The sequence below is a fragment of the Coregonus clupeaformis genome, unplaced genomic scaffold (genome assembly GCF_020615455.1).
Source record: "Coregonus clupeaformis isolate EN_2021a unplaced genomic scaffold, ASM2061545v1 scaf0695, whole genome shotgun sequence".
In the NCBI taxonomy this organism is placed as follows: domain Eukaryota; kingdom Metazoa; phylum Chordata; class Actinopteri; order Salmoniformes; family Salmonidae; genus Coregonus; species Coregonus clupeaformis.
The window spans coordinates 79,472-102,796 of record NW_025534150.1 but is presented as its reverse complement, the minus strand read 5'-3'; the positions used below and the strand labels follow the sequence as shown (position 1 = coordinate 102,796).

Sequence of the window (23,325 nt, the reverse complement as noted above, 5' to 3'; positions counted from 1 at the left end):
TCACCGAGAGAGGACACAGTGACAGTGGTTAGGGTTAGGTCACCGAGAGAGAGGACACAGTGACAGTGGTTAGGGTTAGGTCACCGAGAGAGAGGACAGTGACAGTGGTTAGGGTTAGGTCACCGAGAGAGAGGACACAGTGACAGTGGTTAGGGTTAGGTCACCGAGAGAGAGGACAGTGACAGTGGTTAGGGTTAGGTCACCGAGAGAGAGGACACAGTGACAGTGGTTAGGGTTAGGTCACCGAGAGAGAGGACACAGTGACAGTGGTTAGGGTTAGGTCACCGAGAGAGAGGACCCACGACAGAACAGGACAGACAGAGCTGAAACTTCACTGCTTGACATGTATGATGAAATCCTGGTTGACAATGGAACGACTGAAGAAGAACAACAAAACAGCACAGCAAGTAAGTGAAAGAAATATGTTTTGCTTCTGTTTTCCTGGTAATGGGGACATGCGGAAATGCCAACAAAATAACTTTTTGGTGTGTGTATGCATCTCAGAGGGAGACGCGTTGTATTTTCATTTTCTGTTACTACATCGGCCAACATTTGATCTATGCCTAATGATCCTTTGGAATGCAAGAATAATGCAATATGTTGTATTAAATATACTAATCCCCCCCCCCCCCTCCTTTCCCATTATTTGCAGATACTAGCATACCTGACAGAAACTACTATTCACAGGAATGAAGATGCACTTGGATACTGGAGAAGTAACAAGCAGCGTTTCCCCGTCCTAGCTAAAGCTGCGCACAAGTATCTTGGTGCTCCCTGTAGTAGTGTGGACAGTGAGCGCCTTCTCAGTGTGGTCCTCTGTAGCTCAGCTGGTAGAGCATGGCGCATGTAACGCCAGGGTAGTGGGTTCGATCCCCGGGACCACCCATACGTAAAAATTTATGCACGCTTGACTAAGTCGCTTTGGATAAAAGCATCTGCTAAATGGCATATTAATTAAAATATTTTAATTGTAGAGGAAAAAAAGAAACCGCTCGTGACGAAGCCGAACAACCCCCCCCAAATGTAAAAATGGTAAAAGGGCAGTCATATTGTACCCAGCCATCTAGAGTCACTGGAAGAAAAATTATGACTAAGCCCAAAGGCTTTTCTGTTTATTCATGGCTGGTATAGGTCATGATTTTCATTTAATAAAAAAAAAAGCAGTTTTGTTCTTTTGTTAATTTTTTTAAATTTCCTAAATGAAAGATGAGATGATGTAAATTTGCTCGCATTTTACTAGTCAGGTCAGTTGAGCACATTTGAAAAGTTGTGCCATTTATAGCAGTTTATGACGTAGCCTAGAGACAGTCATTTTTTCAAGCAGTTAAAGCTAAAATGATTAACTGCATTTTAGTTTAAATCAATATTTATTTCAAAGCATTTAGAAGTTTCTCCTACAGTCAATATTGGACAGTAAGAAGAGCCAGCAACAACTGAACCATCTTTGTAACGCGGGGGGCAGCTAAAATATTAGTCATGAATATCAGTTGTGCGATAGAATACGTTCATGGAGTTGTCATTTTTCTCATTTACAAGTTATTTAATGTATTTGTCCTCTTGCTCAGTTGTGCACCGGGGCCTCCCACTCCTCTTTCTATTCTGGTTAGAGCCTGTTTGCTCTGTTCTGTGAAGGGTGTAGTACACAGCGTTGTACGAGATCTTCAGTTTCTTGGCAATTTCTCGCATGTAATAGCCTTCATTTCTCAGAACAAGAATAGACTGACGAGTTTGAGGAAAGTTCTTTGTTTCTGGCCATTTTGAGCCTGTAATCGAACCCACAGTTGCTGATGCTCCAGATACTCAACTAGTCTCAAGAAGGCCAGTTTTATTGCTTCTTAAATCAGCACAACAGTTTTCAGCTGTGCTAACATAATTGCAAAAGGGTTTTCTAATGATCAATTAGACTTTTAAAATGATAAACTTGGATTAGCAAACACAATGTGCCATTGGAACACAGGACTGATGGTTGCTGATAATGGGCCTCTGTACGCCTATGTAGATATTCCATTAAAAATCTGCCGTTTCCAGCTACAATAGCCATTTACACTGTATTTCTGATCAATTTGATGTTATTTTAAATGGACACATTTTTTTAAATTTCTATCAAAAACAATGACATTTCTAAGTGACCCCAAACTTTTCAATGGTAGTGTATACAGTGGGGAGAACAAGTATTTGATAACCTGCAAAATCGGCAGTGTTTCCTACTTACAAAGCATGTAGAGGTCTGTAATTTTTATCATAGGTACACTTCAACTGTGAGAGACGGAATCTAAAACAAAAATCCAGAAAATCACATTGTATGATTTTTAAGTAATTCATTTGCATTTTATTGCATGACATAAGTATTTGATACATCAGAAAAGCAGAACTTAATATTTGGTACAGTTACCTTTGTTTGCAATTACAGAGATCATACGTTTCCTGTAGGTCTTGACCAGGTTTGCACACACTGCAGCAGGGATTTTGGCCCACTCCTCCTTACAGACCTTCTCCAGATCCTTCAGGTTTCGGGGCTGTCGCTGGGCAATTCGACTTTCAGCTCCCTCCAAAGATTTTCTATTGGGTTCAGGTCTGGAGACTGGCTAGGTCACTCCAGGACCTTGAGATGCTTCTTACGGAGCCACTCCTTAGTTGCCCTGGCTGTGTGTTTCGGGTCGTTGTCATGCTGGAAGACCCAGCCACGACCCATCTTCAATGCTCTTACTGAGGGAAGGAGGTTGTTGGCCAAGATCTCGCGATACATGGTCCCATCCATCCTCCCCTCAATACGGTGCAGTCATCCTGTCCCCTTTGCAGAAAAGCATCCCCAAAGAATGATGTTTCCACCTCCATGCTTCACGGTTGGGATGGTGTTCTTGGGTTTGTACTCATCCTTCTTCTTCCTCCAAACACGGCAAGTGGAGTTTAGACCAAAAAGCTCTATTTTTGTCTCATCAGACCACATGACCTTCTCCCATTCCTCTTCTGGATCATCCAGATGGTCATTGGCAAACTTCAGACGGGCCTGGACATGCGCTGGCTTGAGCAGGGGGACCTTGCATGCGCTGCAGGATTTTTATCCCCACGAGGTGAGATCTTGCATGGAGCCCCAGACCGAGGGTGATTGACCGTCATCTTGAACTTCTTCCATTTTCTAATAATTGCGCCAACAGTTGTTGCCTTCTCACCAAGCTGCTTGCCTATTGTCCTGTAGCCCATCCCAGCCTTGTGCAGGTCTAAAATGTTATCCCTGATGTCCTTACACAGCTCTCTGGTCTTGGCCATTGTGGAGAGGTTGGAGTCTGTTTGATTGAGTGTGGACAGGTGTCTTTTATACAGGTAACGAGTTCAAACAGGTGCAGTTAATACAGGTCATGAGTGGAGAACTGGAGGGCTTCTTAAAGAAAAACTAACAGGTCTGTGAGAGACGGAATTCTTACTGGTTGGTAGGTGATCAAATACTTATGTCATGCAATAAAATGCAAATTATTTACTTAAAAATCATACGTGTTTTTCTGGATTTTTGTTTTAGATTCTGTCTCTCACAGTTGAAGTGTACCTTTGATAAAAATTACAGACCTCTACATGCTTTGTAAGTAGGAAACACTGCCGATTTTGCAGGTTATCAAATACTTGTTCTCCCCACTGTATATTCTTAATTCCATTCCTTACTAGATTTGTGTGTATTGGGTATATGTTGGGAAATTGTTAGTTATTACTTGTTAGATATTACTGCACTGTCGGAGCTAGAAGCACAAGCATTTCGCTACACCCGCTATAACATCTGCTAAACACATGTATGTGATAAAAAAAAAAAAACGGATTTGATGTATTTTTATACCCTGTGTGGCAGCAGCCCTCACCCACCCTGTGTGGCAGCAGCCCTCACCCACCCTGTGTGGCAGCAGCCCTCACCCACCCTGTGTGGCAGCAGCCCTCACCCACCCCGTGTGGCAGCAGCCCTCACCCACCCTGTGGCAGCAGCCCTCACCCACCCTGTGTGGCAGCAGCCCTCACCCACCCTGTGGCAGCAGCCCTCACCCTCACCCACCCCTGTGGCAGCAGCCCTCACCCTCACCCACCCTTGTGGCAGCAGCCCTCACCCTCACCCACCCCAGTGGCAGCAGCCCTCACCCTCACCCACCCTGTGTGGCAGCAGCCCTCACCCTCACCCACCCTGTGTGGCAGCAGCCCTCACCCTCACCCACCCCGTGTGGCAGCAGCCCTCACCCTCACCCACCCTGTGTGGCAGCAGCCCTCACCCTCACCCACCCTGTGTGCAGCAGCCCTCACCCTCACCCACCCCCATGTGGCAGCAGCCCTCACCCTCACCCACCCTGTGTGGCAGCAGCCCTCACCCACCCATTGTGTGGCAGCAGCCCTCACCCTCACCCACCCTTTGTGTGGCAGCAGCCCTCACCCTCACCCACCCTTTGTGTGGCAGCAGCCCTCACCCTAACCCACCCTATGTGGCAGCAGCCCTCACCCTAACCCACCCTGTGTGGCAGCAGCCCTCACCCTCACCCACCCTTTGTGTGGCAGCAGCCCTCACCCTCACCCACCCTTTGTGTGGCAGCAGCAGTAGTGAGCGAGGCTGCTCCAGATCCTCATCCAGAACCACTATGTAGTTCTGAGGCTTTACTGTAGACAGCCTCACAGCCAGAATCCGACTGGCCAGCCCATCCAGCCAGTACAGGTTCCTGCCAACCCAGTCCACAGCTATAGACTCAGGCTTCACACCTACAGACAGAGGGAAGCATTCTGTTAGCAAACATCTAGGAGACAATAGGGCTGAGTCTGTACTTGGAACTAACCCTGTCCTTGGTTAGGGTACTGACCTTTGACCAGAGTGCCTGCATCCTTGGTGTTGATGGAGGTCCACTTGATGCTCTCCTCATCCAGACTGACCCAGTATACCCTCTGGTCTCTCCAGTCATAATCCACACAGAACACAGGTCTCATACTAGTAGAGAGCACTGAAAGGCTGGAGCTATGCAGCCCTAACACCAGCAGCTCATACTCAACAGATGCCAGCAGGAGAGCCTCATCTGCACACACAACAAAATACACACCATCAATATACCATGACAACACACCATTCTGAATACAATGACAAAACTACATTAGGCAAATCTACATTAGTTTCATCTATTAGGTTGAGCCAGCAATGCATGTTAAAGTTAGTTTTTTTCCCCCGTCATTTCTCCATCAACAGTCCATATTATGGAAAGAAATTTGGCACACTGGTTGAGAACTCATGGTCAGCATTGGGCGCCGTAATCCGCTGGCTCGTTTTCTTGCTGGAAGGATGTATAGAAATCTAGAATTCTCCTGTAGGGATTCTAAGACATTTGTGACCCACCATTTTTTTTCAGTCTAATGATCCAAAATTTGAAATTGTTTTTACGTTGGATAAAAGTACAGAATCAGAGCTTCAAAATGGCATATCATACATTGTAGTGGGAGGAAACATGGAGAAGCAATGCCGCTTTAAAAGTTGACACTTGTGTAGCAAAATTTGAAAGGGTGTTTTTTTACATTGGATAAAAGTAGAGACTCAGAGCTAGAAAATGATATATCATACACTACAGTTGAGGAACAATGGGAAAGTAATTATATTTTGAAAGTTGATAAACTTGTAAGCTTACTTTTGAGAAAATGATCCTTGAATGTTTTGGTACCTACTGGAGAGCTCTTCTTTGTCTACACCCATTCAGCATCGTTCACACGCGTTCACACGCGTTCATAGTGCGTATGTTATTGTGTGCTTGTATGCATGTGTCTGTGTTGCTTCACAGTCCCCGCTGTTCCATAAGGTGTATTTTTATCTGTTTTATAAATCAACATGTTACTGCTGGCATCAGTTACTTGATGTGGAATAGAGTTCCATGTAGTTATGGCTCTATGTAGTACTGCAGAGCTGGTTAGGCTGTTTTTATGTTATCCAGTGTGTTGGTGACTGCAACGGTGCTGCTGGCAACAATTTAATTATGCTTTTTGCCAATGTTTACTGACACGGCCATATTCAATGGGTGTTGAGCGTTCGTAAATTTGTCAGTTATTCTGCACTCTGGCACACTCAGACGAGAGTGCTCTGAAATCGGAGTAGATAGCCAGAGCGAATTTAACAGCTACGTCTATCAACACTTGTTGCCGTGACAGCATGAAACATTCTATTGAAATGGTTACTTGCATAGTGGAGTCTTTTGATAAGACATGTAGCTAGCTAGCTAAACAATTAACCATAATCCCAACTCATAACGTTACTACCCTGCATTAATCTGCAGGTAGCTAACCAACCAGGTTCAATGTTAGCTAGCTAACAAATATAACTAGCAATGCAAATGGCTCTGAGATCCGAATAATATTACTACACAGATCATACATGTAACGTTAGCTAGCTAACTTGAAATCGACTGACAAAATTAGAAACGTGTAATATCTCAAAATGTAGCTAGCTAATCTTACCCGTCTACATTTACCAGTCTACATGGATGGACGCTTCTCCCTCTCTGTCACAGATGCCATGGTTGCCCTTAGTTTGAAGATGTAATCCAGACACAGGTGTTTTAAACAACAGCCTTCTCTGTGTTCTCTTTTCAACTCCATCTGCATATTTGCAATCAAACGCCAGAATCTCCTTAGCTATCATACTCTAAGTCCACTGATTTCAAAACTCTGTCCTCCAGAAAGTGGAGAGCAACACTTATGCAGTTCTACTACGTGACATCTTTCAAAAAAGCCATGTTAGAAAGGATTACCTACACATACTGACCAGCTCATGTTATGGACAGAAGCGTGCTACATTGCAGACCAATCCGAACTCATCTCTCGGCATGTCCAGCCCACTCATTATCTCAGCCAATCATGGCTAGCGGGAAGGTTGCTGTCTTTTTCCATGGCTAAACCAACTAGGCTCTTAAGTTAACCATTTTATTTGTATTTACAGATAGAATACAAGTTTGTTATGAAGGCACATGAAAGTTCACATGTTCCAGAAGGCTTTTCTGCCAAAAACAAGCATTTTGATAAAAAAGTGTTCAAATGTCTTTCCTGTGAAGTAGTGATGTGCGACATACGACTAGTTTCCTGAAACGAGTCACATTTTGTTGTGTTTTCACGCTCTACATTAATCCTTGGGAAACATTTCGAAAAGGAATACTTTCCCCCAAATAGCCAAAATGGATTCTCTGAACATTCTCACCAGGTTACCCCGTTAGGCAAACCATTAACAGTATATTGCCTATTGTTTTATAATAAAGATAACCTTTCACATTGACCAGCTACAATACTATTCTTTGTTTACGCCCATTTAACATCGTTCACATCCTCTAAAGCTGTTGATGAAAAATGTTTTGCTTTCAAATGCATCTCCTGTGAAGTAGTGACGTGCGTCATACGCCCAGCTTTCTGTAACAGGTCACATCAACCATATTCAAAATGTTATTAAAGTCAGATACACTATAACACACAGGCATGAGCTCAGAAACATTCATTTAGTTGCATCAAAAAGGCCTCTCCACCATAGCTAGCTAGTTCACTACGTCAGCTAATCAAACCAATGCCTCAAATTAGTGCCGAGAAAGTATGCCACTTTCGAATGCCCCTGTGTGAATAAGTAAATTGCCTCCTTACACTCAATAACTGGTTGTGCCACCTTTAGCTGCAATGACCAACTAAACGCTTCCTGTAGTTGTTGATCCGTCTCACGTCACTAAGGAATGCAGTACTTGGTTTTCACCAGGCATAACGGGACCCGTGTCATCCAAAAAGTTACTTTTGAATCTGTCCATCAAACATTCTTCCAAGAGTCTTGATCATCCAGATGCTTTTTGGATGACATGGGTCCCATTATGCCTGGTGAAAACCATGTACTGCCTTCCACAGTAAGAACCTCATACCAACGGTCAAGCATAGTGGTGATGGTTTGGGGATGCTTTGCTGCCTCAGGACCTGGACGACTTGCCTTAATAGAAGGAACAATGAGTATCAGAATTCCTACAGGAGAATGTCAGGACATCCGTCTGAGCTGAAGCGCAGCAAGACAATGAGCCAAAACACAATCAAATCAAAAAATCAAATCAACAAATCAAATCTACATTAAAATTGATAAAAAGCAACACATGTTTTGGAAATCCAGACCTCATCCAGAACTCATCCAATAACAAGAAAATGTGGAAAAAAGTTAAGCGTTGTGACTACTTTCTAAAGGCACTGTGCGTGTACACACACACACGATCATTGCTAGACAACCATATAAACGAATTGTCCAAAACGCTTGAGATATCAACAGCCCCCGTTCTCACTCTTAATGACACAGAAATCAAATGCCTAGTCAAAATCCAGACCTAATCCCAATTGAGAAGTGGCAGGGCTTGAAAACCCCCAAATGTCACTTATTTAAAGCAGTTCTGCATGCAAGAGTGGGAAAAAATTCCTCCATAGCGAGACTGATAAACAACTACAGGAAGCATGTGGTTGCAGTTATTGCAGCTAAAGGTGGCACAACCTGTTATTGAGTGTAAGGAGGCAATTACTTTTTCACTGGGGAATTGGGTGTTGTATAACTTTAAATAAAATCTTATCGAAGACCGGTTTTGGTTGAAGATCTGATAACATTCAGTATCAAAAATACGCAAAAAGAGAAAATCAGAAAGGGGGCAGATACTTTTTCACGGCCCTGTACAATAACATAATTCCGCAACAGTTTCATTACATTTACATTTTAGACATTTAGCAGACGCTCTTATCCAGAGCGAATTACAGTTATAGTGAGTGCATACATTTTCATACTGGCCCCCCGTGGGAAACGAACACACAACCCTGGCGTTGCAAGCGCCATGCTCTACCAACTGAGCTACACAGGGCCTGATCAAACAGAAGTAGAACGTCAAGTCTATTCTTACAGTATTAGCTACTCTAACATTATTTGGAGACTCATCACAAAATTGTGTGTCCAGGCAATGTTGTTCTGCACTAAGATGGCTGTTGACTGATGTATCCTCACTTTCTTTTTTTTTGAGAACTCTGTTTATTAAGTTTTACACACACACAGACAAGACAAAGCAATATAAATAATATACTCAACTAGAAAAAAAATACAAATAATACATATAAAAAAAAAAAATTACTTTAAAGATACCATACTTTAAACACACCAGGCAGAAGGCTACAAAAGGTTAAAGGGCAATCTATAGAATAGGGACAGAGCAAACACCTCACCATTGTTCCTGTAAACAGTTAAGGGATGGGGTGGAGAAATGCAACCACTCACAGACAGTCAAGGCCACAGACCAATCATCCACTGGACCAAAAATAAAAAGTTTACAATGCTTTAAAATAAAAAATGAATATTGATAATTTTATGTAGGCGTGAACAGAATTAAAAAATAAAAATAACTGGGAAAAACAAGCTCACACCTTAGTCTCTGCCCGGGCGAGATGAACAAGGCATCCGCAGGTCACAATCAATAAGCACATCAACCTTAATGCCCCCCACCCCCACCCCAGAAAAAAACACAGAGAAATGCTCATCCAACCCCTAAGTCACAGGGGGTCAAATACAGACTTATTTTGGTTTTAATAGGAATGCCATCAGAGGATGGACTGTTTAAAGTAAGACCGGAATGGAGCCCAAGCCTCATTAAACAGTTTGGGGTTCCCACGTGAATTGAATTTAATTTTTTCTAATTTCAGAGAGCACAACACATCTCTCACCCAATATTTATAAGATGGGGGAGCTGCCATCTTCCAGTTCTGTAGTATTAGCCGTCTAGCTAAAAGAGTTGTATAAGCAACAGTGTCCGACTGGATTCTTGACAGGGGGGTGCTTATGGGCAGTACTCCAAAAAAGGGCTGTAAGGGGAGAGGGATCTATAACAGTGTTATATATATCAGAGAAACATTTAAATATTAATTCCCAGAAACCTGACAGTTTATGACAGCCCCAGAACATATGCAACAGTGTGGCCGGTTCAATTTTACATCTGACACAGGTAGGATCAAAATCAGAGAATATTCTTCCAAGTCTGGCCCCAGACCAGTGGATACGGTGAACCACCTTGAATTGAATGAGGCTGTGTCTAGTGCTAAAAGAGGACGAATGCACCCTGCGCAGCACAGATTCCCAGGTGTCTTCCCCAAGTTCCTCCCCCAAATCCTTTTCCCATCGAGTTTTTAAAGGCACCAAAGAAGGGTTCTGTAAGTCATGAATGATTGCATATACATCTGAAATTGCGCCCCTAGGAAGCTTGTTCAGCTCCAGGATGCTCTCTATAGCTGTATTCACAGGCCTATGGGGAAATTCAGGTGTGTTAGCTCTGACAAAGTTCCTAGTCTGGAGATAGCGGAAAAAGTGGGATTGGGGGAGGTTGAACCTTTCCTGTAGCTGAGCAAAAGAGGCAAATGTATCATCAAAGAATAATTGGGCTAGTGAGGAGAGGCCTAGTGAGTGCCAGATGTCAAAAGCCCCATCATTCAAAGATGGAGGAAATAAAATGTTCTGATTGATTGGGCCTGATAGAGAAAAGCCTCGAAGGCCAAAGGCTAAGCGGAACTGATTCCAAATTTTAAGAGACTGCTTTACAATTGGGTTGACACACCTTTTGCCTAGGGACACTGGGAGAGACGAGCACAACACAGAAGAAAGTGCAGCAGGTTTACACGATTCAGACTCCATCTGGACCCAGATTGGTCTAGGGCCAGTAGGATCAGTCTGCAGCCAGTACAGAAGGGCTCTGAAATTTGCAGCCCAATAGTATGTCTGAAAATTTGGTAGAGCTAAACCCCCAATGACTTAGGCTTCTGTAAATGTTTTCTACCAATCTGTGGTACCTTGCCATCCCAAATAAAATGCATGAATGTTTGATCCAGTGAAATAAAAAAGATTTTGGAATAAAAATGGGTAGACATTGAAATAAATATAGAAATTTGGGCAACACACTCATTTTAATGACATTAATCCTTCCGATAAGAGAAAGAGGTAGCGCATTCCAAAAAGCAAAAGATTGTTTCAAACTGTCTGCTAGAGCAACCAAGTTTTCCTGAAACAGATTTGAATATTTCCTTGTCACTTTAACTCCCAAGTAGGTGAATTGATCCCGGACAATCCTAAACTGAGAACTTGTAAAAGAGCACTTTAAAGCAGCCTTGTTTACAGGAAAAAAGCTCACTCTTGCCTAGATTCAGCTTGTACCCTGAGATTGATCCAAACCTTTTAAGAACAGATAAGGCGCGTGGCAATGAGGTATCAGGGTTAGAGATAAACAAAAGGAGGTCATCCGCATATAGCGAGACTTTCTGCTCTGAGCCCGTCCGGATTATTCCTTGAATGGCATCATTAGAGCGTAATGCAATGGCGAGAGGTTCGATTGCCAAAGCAAACAACAAGGGGGGAGAGTGGACAGCCCTGTCTGGATCCGCGGTGCAAGGGAAAATAGTCAGAGGACAAGTTGTTAGTCCGTACCGAAGCCATGGGGGAAAAAATAAAGAATCTTTATCCACGCAATGAATTTGGGGCCAAAGCCAAATCTATAAAGGGTGGCTGTTAGGTAATCCCACTCAACGCGGTCAAACGCTTTTTCTGCATCAAGTGAGACCACCACCTCTGGGTCCTCCGACGAGGGGAGTACAGTATATTCATAAGGCGCCTAATATTGAAAAACAAATGCCTATTTCTCACAAAGCCAGTCTGGTCAGAGTGTATTACTTGATGCAGGGAGCCTTCCATACGGATGGCTAAAAGCTTGGCTAGGATTTTGTAATCACAGTTTAAAAGCGAGATTGGGCGAAAGGATCCACATTCCAGGGGGTCTTTGTTTTTCTTTAATAGTAATGAAATTGAAGCTTGATAAAGACTAGGCGGTAGCTTTGAGGTATTAAGGCACTCTGCAAATAGTCGAGACAAGAATGGGCAAAGCAGACCAGAAAACGTCCTGTAAAATTCGGTTGGAAAACCATCCGGACCCGGTGATTTACCGCTTTTCATTGCGGACACTGCTGTTGCAATCTCCTCAGGTGTAACTTCTTCTTCTAGATAGTCATGGGTGTCTGTATCAATTGAAGGCATATTCAGGCCATTAAAGAAGGAATCAATCAGCAAAGGGTCTTGAGGGGATTCAGAGGTGTATAGCGCAGAATAAAATTGTTTGAATTGATCATTGATCTCTTTATGTATAACTGTGGTGGCACCAGACGGGGTCCTTATTTGTGGGATTAAACGTGAGGCCTCAGATTTACGGATCTGATGTGCAAGGAGTTTACTGGCCTTGTCGCCTTGTTCATACACTCTGTACCGAGCTCGCAAGAGTAACTGTTCAGCTTGCCTGGTAGAAAGCTCATCAAATTCAGATTGGAGTAGTTGGCGCTCTTTATGCAGATCAGAGGAAGGAACCGTGGCATACTTCTCATCCAATGTGGCTATGGATTCGCTCAGGTCCCGGAAGTCGCTGAGAGCGAACTCTGTTTTGGTTGGCTGTATAAGAAATAATTTGGCCACGTAGGTATGCTTTGAGAGACTCCCATATGGTAGAGCAGGACATACCTGGTGTTGAATTAGTTTCTAGGAATAAGGTGATTTCAGAAGAAATGAAATTGACAAACTCCTTATCTGAGAGTAAAATGGGGTTAAGACGCCATTGATAACACATAGGAGGTCGCTGGGGAAACTCTAGTTCAAGCACTAATGGTGAATGGTCCGAAATAACAATACTCTTGTAAGTACACTGCCGAAGGTTAGGCAAAAGTTTTTTGTCCAAAAAGAAGTAATCAATCCGGGAGTATGTTTGATGAACATGAGAATAAAAGGAATACTGTCTATCTGTAGGATGTAGGAAACGCCAGGCCTCAAACATGGCATATTTCTGAAGAAAGGCTTGAATAAGTAGGGCACATTTAGATGGGCCTGTAGTTGTTCGTGAGGACTTGTCAAGAACTGGGGACATTTTGCAGTTGAAATCCCCCCTAAAATCAATAAATGAGAATCTAAATTGGGTATAGCAGACAAAAAGGAAGAAATGAAACTTGTGTCATCCCAATTGGGAGCATAAACACTAGCCAAAACAAGAGGGGTAGAAAACAGTTTACCGGTTACTATGACGTATCGTCCCTTAGGATCAGCGATAACCTCAGAAGCTACAAAGGGAGTGACTTTATCAACCAAAATGGCAGCCCCTCTTGATTTACTATGAAAGTTAGAGTGGAACACTTGACCAACCCAGTCCCTACGCATCCTAAAGTGCTCACCAGTCCTCAAGTGAGTCTCTTGTAGAAATGCAACATTTGCATTCAAACCCTTTAAGTGTGTCAACACCCTCTTACGTTTCACTGGGTTATTAACCCCTTTGGTGTTCCACGAAATGTATTTGATCGCATTGTTTCGGCCCCTCTGGGCATTCCCGTTATACAACCCTGTCATTAGAGCATAGAATGGAAAAGCAATGAGCGCCCAGAAACCCCAGAATAACTTGCCTCAGAGTAATAATGTACGGTGGTAGATGTTGAGAAAAAGTACCGAAAAAAAAACAAAAAAGACAGAATGACAACAGAACTGAACAATTCAACCCCTCCCCCCACCCCCTCCCCCCATCCCAGACAGTACCTCCCCAAACGAGGTACAAGCCTAAATAGAGCATGTTCTCTTCGCACAGTATGTCTGTGAGAGTGCGGTCTTAAACCTAAACCCACAGTCCCGCTCTTTAAAGTCGTGTTTTGTTAGTGGATCAAACAGCAAAAAGAGATAATCATTTTTAAATAAAAGAAATTAAGGTGAATCCCTTGTGCAGACGAAATTACAAAAGCACCACTTGTAGATGTATATAATTATATTCCCAGTCTTATAACAGGCATTTGAGAGAGAAAATAAAGAAAATAAATAGAATGTGTAAAGGCTCTCAGCCGAAAACCTAATTTGAAGTAAGGAAATCGTAGTAAGACAATCAAAAATGATAACAATTATTATTATTATAATAGTTGTCTAGTTGAATGCTGAGACAGCTTACAACCAAGACCAAAAAACTACGTGTGCGCAACGTTTAACGCTTGCTGGGCATAAATGACGCTCAGAACTTTAAAATTTAAGTGAAGACCCCAAAAAAACGTGTCGCCTCGGGAAGCATTTACTGTTTACTGGGTCAATGCAAACGGATGCAGTAAGCAAATAACCAAGAATATTTTGAGTCACTGAGACACTATGTAAACAAACTGAATAGGTGAGCAAGACAGCCTAGAAAACACAGGAGTATAGTAAAACCGCAATACAATGAAATTAAAATGACTGAATGCTTGTAAGGCAAGCACACCAGATGATCAAAACATTAGATCACATCAAATAAGCCTGAATGGGTACGCCAACCCCCCAACTATACAAAATTAGCATGTTGTAGCTAAACATAGTTGTACCACAGGTGGGTTACTTACTATCCACAGTTCGCTAGCAACAGTTGCTGAACTATGAGCAAGTTCAAGACTTCTTGATGTGACGTTGAATGTGAGAGAGAGCCTCATCCGGAGATTCAAATGTGTAGTCTTTACCATCATGAGATAGCCATAAACGGGCCGGGAATCGCAGTCCGTACTTCACACCTGGATGGTCCCGAAGTAGTCGTTTGGCCTGTCCGAAAAGCTGCGCGCTGCCTGGAAACAGTGGGGGAGTAGTCCTGGTAGATGGAGAAGCTCTGTCCTTGAAAGCTCAGAGTGGTATTGCGGGCTCGTCGGAGAATCTCCATCTTCTCATGGAAAAAAGTGCACTCGAAGAATTATGTCACGGGGCCTCTCCCCATCCCGGGGCTTTGGGCGCAGCGACCGGTGGGCACGATCAATCAGGGGCTTTTCATCTAAGGCTAGAACATCTTTCAGCAGCCCAGAAACGAAATCCGTGGCGCGAGGCATTTCCGCTGACTCTGGGACTGATACAAGTCTCAGGTTATTGCGGCGAGAGAATCCCTCCAAACTTACACAGCTCTCCTTCACCTTATTCAAATCCGCAGCTAGGCGTTTCACGTCAGCCTCCAGGGATGTAGTTAAGTCGGAGACATTTGTAGCGAAGGTCTCCAGTGCTGCAATCGTTGTAGTGTGCGACTCCATTGTTGTTTTGAGTGATGCGATTGCCGGCACCGTCTCGTTCCGCAGGATGGTTAGATCTTTTTTTTTTATTTTATTTCACCTTTATTTAACCAGGTAAACCAGTTGAGAACAAGTTCTCATTTACAACTGCGACCTGGCCAAGATAAAGCATAGCAGTGCGATAAAAACAACAACACAGAGTTACATATGGGGTAAAACAAAACAAAAATCAAAAAAATACAACAGAAATACAATTAATATACAGTGTGCAAATTTAGCAAGTTATGGAGGTAAGGCAATAAAATAGGCTATAGTGCAAAATAATTACAATTTAGTATTAACACTGGAATGATGTGCAAGAGATGATGTGCAAATAGAGATACTGGGGTACAGATGAGCAAAATAAATAACAATATAGGGATGAGGTAGTTGGGCGGGCTAATTTCAGATGGGCTGTGTACAGGTGCAGTGATCGGTAAGGTGCTCTGACAACTGATGCCTAAAGTTAGTGAGGGGAGATAAGCGTCTCCAGCTTCAGAGATTTTTGCAGTTTGTTCCAGTCATTGGCAGCAGAGAACTGGAAGGAATTGCGGCCAAAGGAGGTGTTGGCTTTGGGGATGACCAGTGAGATATACCCGCTGGAGCGCAGACTCACGGGTGGGTGTTGCTATGGTGACCAATGAGCTAAGATAAGGCGGGGATTTGCCTAGCAGTGATTTATAGATGGCCTGGAGCCAGTGGGTTTGGCGACGAATATGTAGTGAGGACCAGCCAACAAGAGCGTACAGGTCACAGTGGTGGGTATTATATGGGGCTTTGGAGACAAAACGGATGGCACTGTGATAGACAACATCCAATTTGCTGAGTAGAGTGTTGGAGGCTATTTTGTAAATGACATCGCCGAAGTCAAGGATCGGTAGGATAGTCAGTTTTACAAGGGCATGTTTGGCAGCATGAGTGAAGGAGGCTTTGTTGCGAAATAGGAAACCGATTCTAGATTTAACTTTGGATTGGAGATTCTTAATGTGAGTCTGGAAGGAGAGTTTACAGTCTAACCAGACACCTAGATATTTGTAGTTGTCCACGTACTCTAGGTCAGACCCGTCTAGAGTAGTGATTCTAGTCGGGTGGGCGGGTGCAAGCAGCGTTCGGTTGAAGAGCATGCATTTTGTTTTACTAGTGTTTAAGAGCAGTTGGAGGCTACTGAAGGAGTGTTGTATGGAATTGAAGCTCGTTTGGAGGTTTGTTAACACAGTGTCCAATGAAGGGCCAGATGTATACAAAATGGTGTCGTCTGCGTAGAGGTGGATCTGAGAGTCACCAGCAGCAAGAGCGACGTCATTGATATACACAGAGAAAAGAGTTGGCCCAAGAATTGAACCCTGTGGCACCCCCCATAGAGACTGCCATAGGTCCAGACAACAGGCCCTCCGATTTGACACATTGAACTCTATCTGAGAAGTAGTTGGTGAACCAGGCGAGGCAGTCATTAGAGAAACCAGAAAGTATCAGAAACCTCCTTTATTCGGGCCTCAATCGTAGCAACCACCTCCGTTTTCATTTCAACTATCTCAGAGCGTAGTAGTTTGATGGCCTCGAGAATGTTCACTTCAGCGCCGCCAGGCTAAGCCGCCCCGGGTAGAGTATCAGTCCCCGGGTCGTCAGGCTCAGGGGAGGGCGGTGATGAGAGTGTGTCTTGTAGGCCGGGTTTTCTCAAAGTCATGTTTTTGGCCTTATGTTTCGTCGACATGCTGATATTTGGAAGTAAAGTAGTCTTGGTTTTTACGGAAAGGGATCACCAAAATAATATATGAAAATAAATACGGTTTTGCTGCAAAATTCACATAAACTTTAAAAATACCACGGGAGCAAACGGAAAACACGTCAGTCGCACATGGCGTCCCTCCAAATTCCGTATCCTCACTTTCTGACAATGTTGTTCTGCACTAAGATGGCTGTTCACTGATGTCGCCTGATCTTTTCTGACAATTGTGTAATTAATAAACAACTTTGCTATTTGAAATGCAAGCAGCAGGTGATGAGACCAGTTACAGAAAGCATTACAATACTACAATCCATCAGGTCAACCTTACCAACATGATTGTAATTCAGTCATCAGTACTATTCATATTCACCTACTGGACCTCCTTAGCACAAACAAGAATATGAAACAAAGATTATTCACTTTATTTTAAATGATGATGTAATGGTGGATGAATCACACATTGTTAAATGTGGTAGCAGCAATATGTCTGTTTACATCCATCAGCCCAATCACCAAAGACTGCTATGGTAGAGGGAGAGAGGTTACAAGAGGAAAGGGTGGAGAGACTAGACTGCTATAGTAGAGGGAGAGAGGTTACAAGAGGAAAGGGTGGAGGGACTAGACTGCTATGGTAGAGGGAGAGAGGTTACAAGAGGAAAGGGTGGAGGGACTAGACTGCTATAGTAGAGGGAGAGAGGTTACAAGAGGAAAGGGTGGAGGGACTGCTATAGTAGAGGGAGAGGGGTTACAAGAGGAAAGGGTGGAGGGACTAGACTGCTATAGTAGAGGGAGAGAGGTTACAAGAGGAAAGGGTGGAGGGACTAGACTGCTATGGTAGAGGGAGAGAGGTTACAAGAGGAAAGGGTGGAGGGACTAGACTGCTATAGTAGAGGGAGAGAGGTTACAAGAGGAAAGGGTGGAGGGACTAGACTGCTATAGTAGAGGGAGAGAGGTTACAAGAGGAAAGGGTGGAGGGACTAGACTGCTATAGTAGAGGGAGAGAGGTTACAAGAGGAAAGGGTGGAGGGACTGCTATGGTAGAGGGAGAGAGGTTACAAGAGGAAAGGGTGGAGGGACTAGACTGCTATAGTAGAGGGAGAGAGGTTACAAGAGGAAAGGGTGGAGGGACTAGACTGCTATGGTAGAGGGAGAGAGGTTACAAGAGGAAAGGGTGGAGGGACTAGACTGCTATGGTAGAGGGAGAGAGGTTACAAGAGGAAAGGGTGGAGGGACTAGACTGCTATGGTAGAGGGAGAGAGGTTACAAGAGGAAAGGGTGGAGGGACTAGACTGCTATGGTAGAGGGAGAGAGGTTACAAGAGGAAAGGGTGGAGGGACTAGACTGCTATGGTAGAGGGAGAGAGGTTACAAGAGGAAAGGGTGGAGGGACTAGACTGCTATAGTAGAGGGAGAGAGGTTACAAGAGGAAAGGGTGGAGGGACTAGACTGCTATAGTAGAGGGAGAGAGGTTACAAGAGGAAAGGGTGGAGGGACTAGACTGCTATAGTAGAGGGAGAGAGGTTACAAGAGGAAAGGGTGGAGGGACTAGACTGCTATAGTAGAGGGAGAGAGGTTACAAGAGGAAAGGGTGGAGGGACTAGACTGCTATAGTAGAGGGAGAGAGGTTACAAGAGGAAAGGGTGGAGGGACTAGACTGCTATAGTAGAGGGAGAGAGGTTACAAGAGGAAAGGGTGGAGGGACTAGACTGCTATGGTAGAGGGAGAGAGGTTACAAGAGGAAAGGGTGGAGGGACTAGACTGCTATGGTAGAGGGAGAGAGGTTACAAGAGGAAAGGGTGGAGGGACTAGACTGCTATAGTAGAGGGAGAGAGGTTACAAGAGGAAAGGGTGGAGGGACTTTTCCCCAGCCTCAGCTAAGACACCTGATAAAACTAATTGCATTCCGAGAAATACAGTTGCCCATCTCTAGGTTAGACTCACCATGGTCATCTGAAAAACACAGTCACAATTACTTTTTTGAACAGCCAATAAAGCGTACACGTAACAAACATCCATTGAAGTATAGTCAATGTGTTCACTCATGGGTGCACTAGCAATGTCTGCCCGTCTGGACTTGAATGGGAACTGCCATCTAGGGATTATATGTCTGTGGTTGGTTGCAGCTGTCAGTTTGCTTTTATGCAAATTTCTAAATACAATTGCACAAAAAAAATAGTTTGGAAAGCAAACGCTGTCCTTACTAAATGTGTAATATGATATGTATTTTAACAAGATTATTTATGTTTTTGACACCTACAAATATTTTTATATAATACACTGCTCAAAAAAATAAAGGGAACACTTAAACAACACAATGTAACTCCAAGTCAATCACACTTTTGTGTAATCAAACTGTCCACTTAGGAAGCAACACTGATTGACAATAAATGTCACATGCTGTTGTGCAAATGGAATAGACAACAGGTGGAAATTATAGGCAATTAGCAAGACACCCCCAATAAAGGACTGGTTTTGCAGGTGGTGACCACAGACCACTTCTCAGTTCCTATGCTTCCTGGCTGATGTTTTTGTCACTTTTGAATGCTGGCGGTGCTTTCACTCTAGTGGTAGCATGAGACAGAGTCTACAACCCACACAAGTGGCTCAGGTAGTGCAGCTCATCCAGGATGGCACATCAATGCGAGCTGTGGCAAGAAGGTTTGCTGTGTCTGTCAGCGTAGTGTCCAGAGCATGGAGGCGCTACCAGGAGACAGGCCAGTACATCAGGAGACGTGGAGGAGGCCGTAGGAGGGCAACAACCCAGCAGCAGGACTGCTACCTCCGCCTTTGTGCAAGGAGGAGCACTGCCAGAGCCCTGCAAAATGACCTCCAGCAGGCCACAAATGTGCATGTGTCTGCTCAAACTGTCAGAAACAGACTCCATGAGGGTGGTATGAGGGCCCGACGTCCACAGGTGGGGGTTGTGCTTACAGCCCAACACCATGCAGGACGTTTGGCATTTGCCAGAGAACACCAAGATTGGCAAATTCGCAACTGGCGCCCTGTGCTCTTCACAGATGAAAGCAGGTTCACACTGAGCACGTGACAGAGTCTGGAGACGCCGTGGAGAACGTTCTGCTGCCTGCAACATCCTCCAGCATGACCGGTTTGGCGGTGGGTCAGTCATGGTGTGGGGTGGCATTTCTTTGGGGGGCTGCACAGCCCTCCATGTGCTCGCCAGAGGTAGCCTGACTGCCATTAGGTACCGAGATGAGATCCTCAGACCCCTTGTGAGACCATATGCTGGTGCGGTTGGCCCTGGGTTCCTCCTAATGCAAGACAATGCTAGACCTCATGTGGCTGGAGTGTGTCAGCAGTTCCTGCAAGAGGAAGGCATTGATGCTATGGACCGCCCATTCCCCAGACCTGAATCCAATTGAGCCCATCTGGGACATCATGTCACGCTCCATCCACCAACGTCACGTTGCACCACAGACTGTCCAGGAGTTGGCGGGTGCTTTAGTCCAGGTCTGGGAGGAGATCCCTCAGGAGACCATCCGCCACATCATCAGGAGCATGCCCAGGCGTTGTAGAGAGGTCATACAGGCACGTGGAGGCCACACACACTACTGAGCCTCATTTTGACTTGTTTTAAGGACATTACATCAAAGTTGGATCAGCCTGTAGTGTGGTTTTCCACTTTAATTTTGAGGGTGACTCCAAATCCAGACCTCCATGGGTTGATCAATTTGATTGCCATTGATAATTTGTGTGATTTTGTTGTCAGCACTTTCAACTATGTAAAGAAAAAAGTATTTAATAAGATTATTTCATTCATTCAGATCTAGGATGTGTTGTTTAAGTGTTCCCTTTATTTTTTTGAGCAGTGTATGTAATCAGTCGTCTTCCTTAATGAAGGGGATGACTCAATCTCTGCGAGAGGGAGGGAATCTGATTTCAGTGGTCCTCAACTCGTGGCTCAGACATTTCATTCAGGATAAATGGAGTTAGCCCTTAGTTGCCTGCCCCGGAGCAGGTTAGTTTTGAAGGATTCGTTGCTATAGAAATGTACCTAGCTAAAAGGGGAGCCACTTTCATGGTACCAGTTATCCTGAGTTGAACCTTGCCTGATAACCCGACATTGAATTTAATTCTACATCAGGCTTTTGAATCAGGAAAGTTCCCTCGCACAACCTCCACAAGCCAGAATGTTGAATTAAATTATATTTTAACGTACTTTTCCGGTTGTCCTGCAGTTGGTCCTTTTGCAGGTAGGAATGTGAGACACTATATAGGAAAGTATAATTACATCAACTTTTCAAAGCGCTGGTCGCGCGTTCAGATTTCTATCACACCGAAGCATGTACACAAAAATTAATCCCGATTCAAACGCTAATTTCTGCCCGACGTAGAATTCAATGCATTTCAACGTCGGGTTTCCCGGCAAAGTTGAACCCGGAGTTTACTAAAGTTACCTCGCTAACACCTCAAATCTGATTCGTAGTATAGGGCTCAAAATGAAGCCCTCTGTTGCAGTCTCCTCTGTCCCACCACTACAGCACTGTGCTCCCAGTTCACCCCCAACAAGCTGATCTGTCAATGCATCCACACAAACAAAAATCAAAACGTACACTAAACACCATCTACAAACAATTAAACCAAATCAGTAATGTAGTGAAAGGTGAAGTGGGTCACCTCCTCCAGAACCTTCTCAAAGCCGGCTCACACCTGGGGGTGTTGCATTGGAGGGAGATGTACACATCACACACTGTTAGCTAGCTAACATTAACAGTCACTGCCCAGAGACAAACAAATAACCCTAACTTTTTATCTTGGATAATTCTTACCTTAACATAATAAATAGTTAGTAGTGATGACACGTTTGATACCAGAGCTCCGAGGCATGCGTTGAAATCGCTAAGCAGCTAACTTTGAAGCCTTCTTCATGTGGCTTTCCGGCAGACTAGACGCTATGTTGCGTATTGCGGCCTTCCGCAGATTGGAGGGCGGATTGCACATTTGTCACCCAAAAAAGGGAAAAGACGTAAAATTGCACCACCATCCAACCCTGCACCTATACACCATCCCTCAAAACTCACCACCCCATCCCACTACTTGGCCCTAAACGATCCTACACCAGGAAGTCGGCCTGGGAGGATGGAACCCCTTCTCTCAGAACTTCCTGTAGATCTACTGCACTAAAATCTCATCAAAACATTTCTCTGCTACTCTAACTACCTGATAGCAGGATTTGGTCATTACTCATTATTACACTCCACCTTATGACATGGGTTTGAATCATAAGACTACTACCTAGTAATGTGTGAGCGTAGGGCAAGTTGAGATTACATTGTGTTACTATTTAGCAATGTGAGTAGGAGTTAGACCAGACAACAAAGGACAAGGAGAGCTGGCTACAGACAACTGAGAAACCAAGATAAAGAGGCCTCCCAATATAGGGAGGAGAGAAACTGTTAGGCTTGGAAGAGAGTATGAAATATGTTGCAGGATATTGTGAGGACGGCGATAACTAAGGAATGCAGCCTGCCCGAGCAAGGAGTAGACTATGATAAGAACATGTGTGTGACCTGATGGTCAGGAGAGCAGAGGAAAACATGAGCTAAACCAATGGAAAAAATACAGCCCGCCTAAAGCGGGGTGGGATTTTTGTATGACGTGTGTATAAAAAGATGGACTCTGAAATTGTGATAACAGAATTCTCAATGAATAAAGATCTGACTATTACAACTGGGAGCTCTGTCCGTTTCTTGATCCAAAAGCCTTACAACCTTTTGGGAGACGCACAGAGACACTGAAATAGTTGAGTTCAACCATTGAGAGGAAATAATTATCTTAACACTACCACATCTATTTTCTGTGATTTCCGCTCCATCAGTGCAGTGCATCACTATAAACGCAAGAAATCCAACCTTACTAAAAAAAAAAAAACTACCTCTGGCTCTCTCTCTTCAGGCCTACTCACTGGGGGCCTCCAAGTCGACTCTTCACTGCCTCAGCATGGGAAACTTTGTGCCCCACTCAAACTCCGGCAATCTCAACCGGACTCCCTCACACAGGGCTCTTCGGATCACCAGCTGCATGGGCACACCCACACTCTATCCCAACTGAACACACCCTCTGACTATGCCCTCCTGCACATTTATCATGTCGCGGTATCTCCCTTCAACACAAAGCTGCACTATGTCCAAATCTTTGGCACCTAAAGCACCGAAGCGGGTTCAAAACATAGGCCCACACAGAATAGCAAATATCAACCAACTCCGTGGCCTTGTGGTTAGAGTGGAAGGTTCTGAGTTCAATCCCTGGCCGAGTCAAACCCAAGACTGTAAAAGTGGGACAGGATGAGTCTCCGCTTGGAACTCAGCATTAAGGAGATAGGCGCTGCGATAGATTTATATACATTATATAGTTAAACTAGTTATGTAGTTGTAAGACCTTTTTACAGTTGTATAGTGTCTAAAGCTTAAACTGTTAAGGAGCTGCACCATTTTGAAAACCAACCACTTTAGGCAGCCATCGACAGCCATGTTTTATAGTTAACGCACAGTAATAAACCCT

General features: G+C 44.1%; 1 protein-coding gene across 1 annotated transcript in view; it reads right to left on the bottom strand.

The window, feature by feature from the left end:
* si:dkey-88l16.3 (low-density lipoprotein receptor-related protein 2) overlaps positions 1-23,325 on the bottom strand; it is a 111,344-nt gene that overhangs the window by 70,359 nt on the left and 17,660 nt on the right. Inside the window, 2 exon segments of the mRNA XM_045216369.1 lie at positions 4,545-4,722; positions 4,821-5,030. Of these exon segments, the coding sequence (XP_045072304.1) occupies positions 4,545-4,722; positions 4,821-5,030 (388 nt within the window).